This window comes from Alnus glutinosa, chromosome 4 (assembly GCF_958979055.1).
Source record: "Alnus glutinosa chromosome 4, dhAlnGlut1.1, whole genome shotgun sequence".
Lineage (NCBI taxonomy): Eukaryota > Viridiplantae > Streptophyta > Magnoliopsida > Fagales > Betulaceae > Alnus > Alnus glutinosa.
In genome coordinates, this window is record NC_084889.1 from 35425125 (window position 1) to 35435272 (window position 10148).

The 10148-nt window shown below is 35.9% G+C and overlaps 1 protein-coding gene across 1 annotated transcript; it reads left to right on the forward strand.

Moving 5' to 3' along the window:
- Window positions 1-81: 81 nt before the first annotated feature.
- LOC133866790 (glutamine--fructose-6-phosphate aminotransferase [isomerizing] 1) lies at window positions 82-7686 on the forward strand. The gene is made up of 11 exons (XM_062303424.1): window positions 82-392; window positions 1101-1273; window positions 1792-1900; window positions 2599-2744; window positions 3412-3576; window positions 5004-5364; window positions 5463-5713; window positions 5793-5907; window positions 6021-6276; window positions 6353-6521; window positions 7270-7686. The coding sequence occupies exons 1-11, from the start codon at window positions 155-157 to the stop codon at window positions 7351-7353; spliced, it is 2067 nt and encodes a 688-aa protein (XP_062159408.1). The 5' UTR covers window positions 82-154; the 3' UTR covers window positions 7354-7686.
- Window positions 7687-10148: the final 2462 nt, after the last annotated feature.

Here is a 10148-nt window from a genome sequence, read left to right on the forward strand (position 1 = left end):
TCAGAAAGTCCAATTTGTCGATTGGTCCACCCTCTCCCTCTCCCTCTCTCTCTCCTTTATTTAAATAAATAAGCGAAAAATGCTATCTTGAGTCTAGGAGGAGGAAGAAGAAGAAGAAGAAGAAGGAAGAGAGAGAGAGAGAGAGAAAGGAAGAATGTGTGGGATATTTGCGTATTTGAATTTCAATGTGAAGAAGGAGAGGCGCTACATTCTGCAGGTGCTCTTCAATGGCCTCAGGCGTTTGGAGTACAGAGGCTACGATTCAGCCGGCATCGCCATCGACTCTGACCACAATTCCTCATCGTCCTCCGACAATTCCGTTGTCTCGTCGCCGCCTCTCGTCTTCCGCCGCGAGGGAAACATCGAGTCCCTTGTCAAATCCGTCTACCATGGTACTTTCCCTTTGCTTGATCTCTCTCTGATTTTTTTGAATGGATTGGTTTTAGTTGATTCGTATGTTCTTTTTGGTTGTTCGGAAAACATTAGTGTACAGGTAATTTCTTTGCCTTCCAGTGACATTTTCTCGTCGATCATCGGTGTATGACCTTCCAATTGTTGGAAAAATTCGTCTCTATCTATGATCGAGTATAATGATGTATTTTTTATGACCAATTTACTTTTTTTTAAAAAAAAATTCAAAACGTTTAATCTGAAATTTTAAATTCTTAATTGAAACCAATTTAAAATTTTGAACAATTTTCGTTTTATCTGGGCCTGGTTTCGAAGTTTCGTTTTATTTGCGCGGAACAAACATCTGGTAAATTTCCACAATTTGAAATTCATTGAAATTTACCTCTAATCCCGCAAAAAATGTTATGGGTTTGATATATAAGTGATAGGAAAGTCAATGACAATCGGTAATACACACTCAGTTATATATATGACTAGAGCATTCTTTAAAAAGGCTCTTTCTAGCTATTATATTTCATTTTCTTTGGCGAAATAGTGGCTTGGTTTCATGTCTGTAGTTGGTCCATGCCTAGTGACCTTCTTCTTTTTTTCTTCTCTATCCATTGGCCAATAAGTTTGCCTCTTCAGTTTTGCTATATTTCCCGTAACATGACCGAAGGTGAAACTAATGGTGATTTTACTATTTGCAGAGGTCGCTGGAACGGATTTAAATTTGGAGGAATCTTTTTCCACCCATTGTGGCATAGCGCACACCAGGTGGGCAACTCATGGAGAGCCAGCTCCAAGGAACAGTCATCCTCAGAGCTCTGGTGATGGAAACGAGTTCTTGGTTGTTCATAATGGTGTTATTACTAATTATGAGGTATGCCTAAGATTTCTGCAGCAAGATGTTTCGTTTCTTTATTATTCTTCAATTCCTTTGCAGTATCAATATGCTTTCACATTATATTGTACTTGATTCATGTGTTCTCTTCATGCAATAATCTTCATTGGAGTAAACCATTTCTTATTACTGGTCTTGGTCTTAGCTTGAGTCTCAAAGAATGAATAAGTAATGCAAGAAATGTTTATAATGTCTGTGCTTCTGTAAGAACAACTATAACGTTCATGTAGATGATAATTTGAATTCTGTTCTATTTCAATATACGTTGTTTTCAATTTTCATATGTAAATTTAACGGTATTCTTATTATTTATGGGCTTTTGCTGAGCTACTTTCTTACAGTTTACATCTTCAGATCTTAAAGGAGACGGTAGTCTAACATGGGTTCACTTATGAATATGAGACAACATTGTCTTCATTTTGCATATGTAAACTTAACAGTATTCTTACTAGTTATGGGCTTTTGCTCAGCTATTTTCTTATGGTTTACATCTCCAGGTCTTAAAGGAGACACTAGTCCGACATGGGTTCACATTTGAATCTGAAACAGATACAGAAGTAATTCCAAAGCTTGCCAAATTCGTGTTTGACAAAGCAACTGAAGGAGGTAATCCTTAATTTGGAATGAAGTCAGTTTTCTTGCCTAAAAATTGTAAATTGCTTTTGGAATTTTGAGAAACTCATGCAATACATATATCTTTGTGGATGAAGTAGTAAAATAGCTCCAGAACATTTAAAATGAGATGTCTGGGTGGGTTGTGGCATTATCATCATATTTACTACTTTTTCGTTCGTGTTCCTGAAAGCATATGATACATTGTATATTTGTATACATGTAATTAGCAAAGACACATACTTGTACATACATGTACAGCATATAGAGCTTGTGCGCTAAAGGATCCCTATCTAATCAGGTTTGCTTTTTCTCGCCCTTATGGCTGATGCAGGATCTTTTTAGATGTCTTCAGACATGCTGCCTGAAAATTAATATCACTTTCTAAAGGAAATGATTAAAACCCCCATTAGCAGTACTTGTGTAAAAAGTGCTTTTGTACACTAGGAATGCATTTAATCGAAGAAGTGGGAAATACTCGACCTAAGTAAGCCTTAGTAGCCTTCCCTACCTATCTAAGGACATATACTCCATTTTTTTGGACGAAAGCACCATACTTTTTCCCTTGGCTGACAGTGGTTGACCCAATTATGGTGTTTTGCTTCAACTGTTATTGCTCAAGACATTTCATATAAAATTTGAAGCACAATTAAAGATGACATGAGCATAGTGTTTTATCATTTGTGTTGCAGGTGACCGGACTGTCACATTTAGTCAAGTGGTGCTTGAAGTTATGCGGCATCTCGAAGGAGCATATGCTCTTATTTTTAAAAGCCGACATTATCCAAATGAATTGATTGCTTGCAAACGTGGCAGCCCATTGGTCCTAGGTGTAAAAGTAAGTTATATGCCAATGTTGTTAAGTAATAAATGTGAAAAGATTTAAGCTTCTACTAGTTTGGTTTTATACCACCAAATCCTTGTTATGAGTTCTTTTGTTTATCAATGTATAAGCTTTAGTTCTGGCCAATGTTTTGTACCACCTGTATTATCTTGTTGACGTCCTGATTTATACAGAATATTTTTCCTTGAAGAGTTAAATAAATACTATCAGAAATTATGTTTGGTGCTTCTCAAAGCTTGTGGATGCTTCAGAGAAAAGAATGACTGGTTTTGCCTCTTTCATTATTAAGCTTGCCTAAGAATTATGCTGCATGTATTTTTTCTTTCTGTAGTACAACTTGAGTTAAGGTGGTTAAGAATCGTTTATGCAGAAGTATGAAAATTTTGTTGTAGATCAATTGGATATGGATGCCGAGGTGTGAGTGTTTGTTTCTTTTGAGTTGACTATTATTCTCTTTTTCATATTCATGTGTGCGCATGGAGAGTATGTGATGCTGCCGGAAGTTTTTTTGAAAAAACTTTTCTAATGAATTCTTTGACTATTTGACCATCTTGTTTATGATGTCATGATCTCCTACATTTTGTGCACAAATTTTATGTGACCTTCTGTCTTAATTTGTTTATTTTTCTCTGATTGTCCCTTACTGCTGTTATTATCTCAGGAATTGATGGAAGACACAAGCAATGGATCGGCATTTCATGATGATAAATTCGTTTCGAAGAATGGAAACCCCAAAGAACTTTTCTTATCCAGTGATGCCAATGCTCTAGTTGAACATACAAAGAAAGTTTTGGTAATTGAGGATGGTGAAGTAGTCCACCTTAAGGTACTTGTCTTCATTTTATTTAGTTTATTTTTGTGTATGTGCAAGTTGACAAGTTTTTCCACTTGTCTCTTTGGACTTGACATGTGCTTTACTCCCATCCAAATATTAGACACTAATCCCATCTTAAAAGGGTTCTGCTTGGCATTTAAAACACTAGTTGCCTAGTCCTTCGCTAGTGACAATATTGCACCAGCAACCACAATTGTAAAGGGTACGGGATTAGTTTGGATGTATTTTCCAGCAAACCATGTCTAGACATGCGTTCCTACATACTTTATGCAAATCCATTGGAATCAATGACAAGTTCCAAAGTATGGTCTACTAATAGAAAACTACATCAAGAAGACTTTTGCATAAACCACATATTCTGCTGTCATGTTTGCTGCATATGGTATCACAGTGGCATTGTAGCATTAATGAGAAAGAAATGGTATGCAGAAGTTGAGAAGTAGCTGTGTACTTCTGGGTTAAAAGTTGTCTACATTGCCACATCCCCACTTCATGTCCACTTAAGACTTCAGTCTTGCTCTTTTCTTTTGAAATTGCCCAAATGCTAGTTTGTTGAACAAGGTGATATTTCCATCATTCTTGTTGTTTCATTGAATCTCTTGGGTTGATTGGTGAGGTTGAGATGTGAGACAGGTAGTCAGTCCTAGGCGAGACCCTGGTTGGATTATTTATATATGTAGGGTTTCTTATCAGATGCTATTCCAGCATTCTTGTGGTCTCTGTGGATCATGGTGCTATTCTGGAGCTACCAAGGAAGTCTGGTTCCCTTCATAGAAATTATGAAGAATGGGAAATTTGAGCAGCTTGCTATGTGGCATCTCACTGAACCAATAGGGAAGGAACTGGGTTTTCTCCACTTCAAGCCACAGAAGATCTCATTTGCTGAACAGAGTGGTACTGTAGCAAGCAGAGGACGTGTAGCTTGTGCTCCCTTCACCTTCAAATGTTTCTGGTCATTTTTAAATCTCTTAGTTTTGTTAATAAAAATAATAATAGCCATTAAAACAAACTCATAGCTTTAATAGGGGAATCATTTGTCCCTTGAAGCTTGAACTGGGATAGCGGTATGATGTGCAGCTTGTGGGAAGTTTTTCTGTCTCAGAACACTTTTATGTACAGCTCAGGAAGTTTTTCACGTCATATGGAGACTATTTACCTCACAAACAGTTTGATGGTTGCTTTACCATCCTTCTCTACGACTTTTTTACTTACTGGTGACTTTTTGTCTCCATCCGTCAAATCGCACTCCTGAAACCACTGCAGTCATATACTGTTTAGACCTTAAGGGGGCAAAAGACCCTGCAGTTCTTGGTTATAATATGGCTCTGCGTTACCATGCTAAAGACATTATGAATGCTGTCGCTAATTCATTGATATTGTCGTCAAATTGTACTCATGATGATGGTTGCTTGCTTCAGGATGGAGGAGTATCAATCCTCAAGTTCGATAATGACAAAGGAAAACATGGCAATTCCCTTTCTAGGCCTGCTTCAGTGCAACGCGCATTATCTGTTCTTGAGATGGAGGTTGAACAAATAAATAAAGGAAAGTATGAGCATTATATGCAGAAAGAAATTCACGAACAACCAGAATCTTTGAAAACCACAATGAGGGGGAGGCTTATTCGTGGAGGTTCCTGCAAAGCCAAGACTGTTCTTTTGGGTGGGCTGAAGGATCACCTTAAAACAATAAGGCGTAGCAGGCGGATTGTTTTCATTGGTTGTGGAACAAGCTACAATGCTGCTTTAGCTGCAAGACCCATCTTGGAAGAACTTTCTGGTGAGTAGTATGTATACTTTCAGTATGATTTTGCAGCTTATAAAATTATTTTTTCTCTGATTATTTTTTCCCTTATTTATTCCATATGAAACCTACAGGCATCCCTGTTACAATGGAAATTGCTAGTGATCTCTTGGATCGGCAGGGACCAATTTACAGAGAAGATACAGCTGTATTTGTTAGTCAATCTGGTGAAACTGCTGATACTTTACTTGCATTGGAATATGCTTTAGAAAATGGTGCATTATGTGTTGGCATAACAAACACTGTTGGTAGTGCAATAGCCAGGCATACACATTGTGGCGTCCATATAAATGCTGGCTGTGAGATTGGTGTGGCAAGTACCAAGGTAAATGTTGCAATTATACGATCTTTGTTTTGGTTGTTTGTGTGTTGTTGGTTTTTTAAATCATCACTATCATTAATAGGCATACACAAGTCAAATAGTAGTGATGGCCATGTTAGCACTAGCGATAGGAGGTGATACTCTTTCCAATCAAGCAAGAAGAGAGGCTATAATAGATGGGCTATTTGACTTGCCAAGTAAGTTTTCGGCTTTTCTCTCTTGAAATTTCAATGGGATATAGTCTGTTTTCAAAGAAGTTGCAGAAATGGTTAGAAAGTAATTCTTTTTTTCTTTTCTCTTTTGTTTGTAGACATAGTCAGAGAGGCATTGAAGCTTGACCAGGAAATGAAGGATCTTGCAAAACTGTTGATTGCTGAGCAGTCACTCCTTGTGTTTGGGAGAGGTTACAATTATGCAACAGCTTTGGAGGGTGCTTTGAAAGTAAAGGAAGTGGCACTAATGCATAGTGAAGGAATACTTGCTGGTGAAATGAAACACGGTCCTTTGGCTTTGGTTGATGAAAATCTCCCTATTGTTGTGATTGCCACTCGTGATTCCTGCTTCAGGTTTACTTCTATCACAGTCAGGAGCATCTCTGTCATCTCAAGTTCTTTGTTTATTGACATTTTCTTATGCTGACAGCAAGCAGCAGTCTGTTATTCAGCAACTTCATGCCCGCAAAGGCCGCCTAATAGTGATGTGTTCAAAAGGAGATGCTGCTGCGGTGTGCGCTGGGGGATCTGGTCGAGTGATTGAGGTTCCACAAGTTGAGGATTGTCTTCAACCTGTAGTTAATATAGTTCCCTTACAGGTATATTTCCTTCAATTTTTCAGCATATGTACTATTTATCTTGGTAGACAGTAATCGTTATCTAAAATAGAAGTTGGTCATTAATTTCTAATTTTCTCATACAACTTGAATCCTAGTCATTTTATGTAGGGGTACCAATAATAAACAGTTAAATTCATGTGCATATGCGAATAAGTAGTTTGATAAACCATGTGTGTTGTTGTTTTTTTTTTTTTTTGGTTTGTTTTGTGGTGTGTCCTGGCTGCTGTGGCCATGGTGTAATTGGTTTTTACATAATGTATGCATCTAGACTTTTCCTTTGTCATTTATGCTAGTATCTTCTTTTGGATATCAATGCCTTCCGTAGATGACTCAGTGTCCTGCACATTTTTCTAATGTATTGTATTAGATTCCAAGGACCTGAGTTTTAGAATGACCAGATACACGTTACTTTGAATTTCTAGCTCTAATGCATTTACATTTTTGTAATACACATGAGTTGTATTCTCGACATTCCTTTTCTTCAATCTACAGAAGCTTATCTGTCGACTTAAAATTCACAATTTTATTTCTCAAAAGATGGAGTAACAAAGAAGAACATGTGGAATCTTATGATCACTTTTCCATTCACAATTGTGTAGTTCTTTATTTTCTTGTATGGTTCATTGTTCTCGACAATTTTACCCGGCTTTATTTTCTCTCCTTTTGCATTGAGCAAGCTTTCATATGTCTCCATTAATTCCAACTGTTCTGCCCTTTCTTGGTATAGTTGCTGGCATATCATCTCACTGTTTTGAGGGGGTTCAATGTTGACCAGCCGCGGAATCTTGCAAAGAGTGTGACAACCCAGTAAAGTTCTCTGACAACTTCTTGCCTCTTATTCTTACCTACCATGAGAAAGTTCAGGATCCCAGCTGAATGCATTAGAGATTTGTTTTTATTTTTTATTTTGCTCTGAAACCCTCAGATGTATTTTCTGGTATTTATGCTGAGAGGTTATACTCGAGCATTGTAAATTGTCAGAAATAGGAACCCTACTAACACCCCCCCCCCCCCCCCCCCGACTTCACACTTATTGGCTCTCTTACCCTTTGTGAAGCTGTCTTGACTGTGCTTGGTGCCAATGGTTGAAGGTATTGTTTGATTATTTTTATCTAAGTTAAATATATTTATTTTCTCCCTTTCACTAATAAGGAATTTTATGCATGAGGTATGTGACCTAACTGAAATTTTATTTATCTTCTTTATTTCAAGTGAAATAAAGGATATTCATTTTACAATTTAAATTTTGTTTTGTTGCATTTATTGGAGTATTTCATGGGCTTGGCTCACCCAAAATTCAATAGTTTTCCGTTCGCTAGTATTTGTGTTTTGGTATTTGCTCTCATTATATTTTGAAATTTGTTTTTAACTATTGAAAAGGAGCAATTTTGGTAAATAAAGAGTTGAAACCAAAATGGATTAAGATAACCACATGATCAGTTTTGTCTAGACTGTAGCTGACTTTTTGGTACATATTTACCCTCGTTAAATTCTGTATTTTTTTTTTATATATATATTTGATAGGGATTTTTATTTATTTTTTATTTTATTTTTTATAACTAATCAAAAGATTTACTAGAATAGGCTACTTTATATATATAAATATATCTATATATATATTGTTCAATCATTTTTTAATACATTGAAAATATTAAAATTCAACCGATGAACAAAAACCATATTTACTTTCAAATAGTCGTAGGCAAAAACTCTTGTCATTGAGAAAGAGTTCATTTGTTTGACCGATTATTGCTTCTAACTAGTTAAGGGAAAATTACAGTTTAGCCTTTTAAATTATCATCTATTTTGTAACTAGCTTTACAAATTGTCAATATTTCGACTTCAGCCCTCAAACTATCAAAACGTTTGAAAAGGGCCAAATTTGACGAAATATGTTCATAATACTCTTGCTATGTGTCATTTTTTAATTAAAATATAATAAAAATAATAATTGAAAAAAATTAAAAAAAAAAACTATAAAAAATTATGAAACTAAACTATCAAAAATGAAGTGAAGGGAATGTGGCTTACGAGTCAACCCCAAGGCCTGAGCGCCATTTGGGGGTGGGGGTGGCCCTCGGGTCACCTCAAAACCCATTTCGAGGTGGCCCTAAAGCCACCCCAGGGGTTGAGGGTGGTTGCGCGGCCACCCTCAGGGATCTAAGAGTGGTCATGCGACCACTTCGAAGCCCATATCGGGGTGACCTGAAAGCCACAAGAGGCCACCCCTATGGCGCCCATGCCACATGGGTGGTCATGCAATCACTCCCAGGGGTTTGGGGGTGGGCTACCTCCTTCCCAAGCATTTTCCTTTATATTAAAAATATATATATATAATTTGAGGGGCTAAATTGTAATTTTTCTTAATTTTAATGAGTTAATAAAACCAAATTCGTTGGAAGTAAATAATCACCCAAATTGAATCGGATTCTTTCTTTAAATTTTGTCTATTACTACTTTTAATTAGAATGCTACTTACTTATATGCTTGAAGAAAACCATACTCACTCTAATAGCATATCTCACAATGTTGAAGTGACAATCTCAACAAATCCTTGAATTAGTCCTTATTAAAAAATAAAAAAAAAAATCTAAAGGTCGGTTGAAATTGACTCTTTAGCATTGTATGATAGTTGTGAATAAAAATATGGTATATAATATTTCTCTTCATATTTTAATGGCTAATATGGTAAGTGTTATATGAATCATTATGTCAATTTGTGAAAGTGGTAAGTGTCATGTAAATTATTACGTGATGGTCTAAAATTTAGTAGCTGACTTGATAAATGCCACATAATCTGTCATATTAATTTGTACATAATTTATGATCAAAATTACCAACAAAAAAAGAAAAGAAAAAAGTTACCCTAACAATACTCTTTAAAAAGAAAAGAAGGTAATGCTATATACAATGCTTCTATCTTCCTATTTATCCCCATAAATATAATATAACTTCTTAAACTATCATTGGATTAAAGAAACGAAAAATTGCACAATTGATCACTATGGTTAGCGTAAATTACAAATCACTTACTGTTGTATCAAAAATAATTCAGAGATCCCTGTGGTTGACCTAATTTACAAATCACTTTCTGGAGTAAAGTTCCGTTAAAATTTTTGACAGATACCGTTAGGTGTCATGTCAGCACCACTAAGATGTTGACACATGTCACTCTTATTAAAAAAATATAAATATATTAAAAATATCAATAAATAAAATTTAAAAATCATTATTATTATTATTTATTTTTTTAAAAAGATTGGAAAAAGGAAACCGGCAGCCACCCTTAGGGGCTTGGGGTGGCATGTAGCCTTTCCAAAGGAACTTAGGGGCAGTGTGCACACGCAAAAGGAATTTGTTAAAATTTGTAACGAAATTTGATTTTTGGAAACAATTTATAAATTAGGCCAATCATAATAATTTTTGAATTAATTCTGATACGACAAAGAGTGATTTGTAATTTAAGTTAACTCCGAAAATCTTATAGTGTAATTTTGCCTTGTAAAAACCCCCTGTCAAAGTTACCGACGTTAGTGTTTCAGAAGCCAGAAGCCACAAACGTGTAAACCATGTCATTCATTCCCCGTCAAACTAGCTTTTTCCCCT

Bases quoted from the DNA above. Each gene is read 5' to 3' on its own strand.
- LOC133866790 (XM_062303424.1), top strand. From the start codon at position 155: ATGTGTGGGATATTTGCGTATTTGAATTTCAATGTGAAGAAGGAGAGG. The intron at 393-1,100 runs GTACTTTCCCTT...TACTATTTGCAG, and splicing joins TGTCAAATCCGTCTACCATG to AGGTCGCTGGAACGGATTTA. The intron at 1,901-2,598 runs GTAATCCTTAAT...TTTGTGTTGCAG, and splicing joins TGACAAAGCAACTGAAGGAG to GTGACCGGACTGTCACATTT.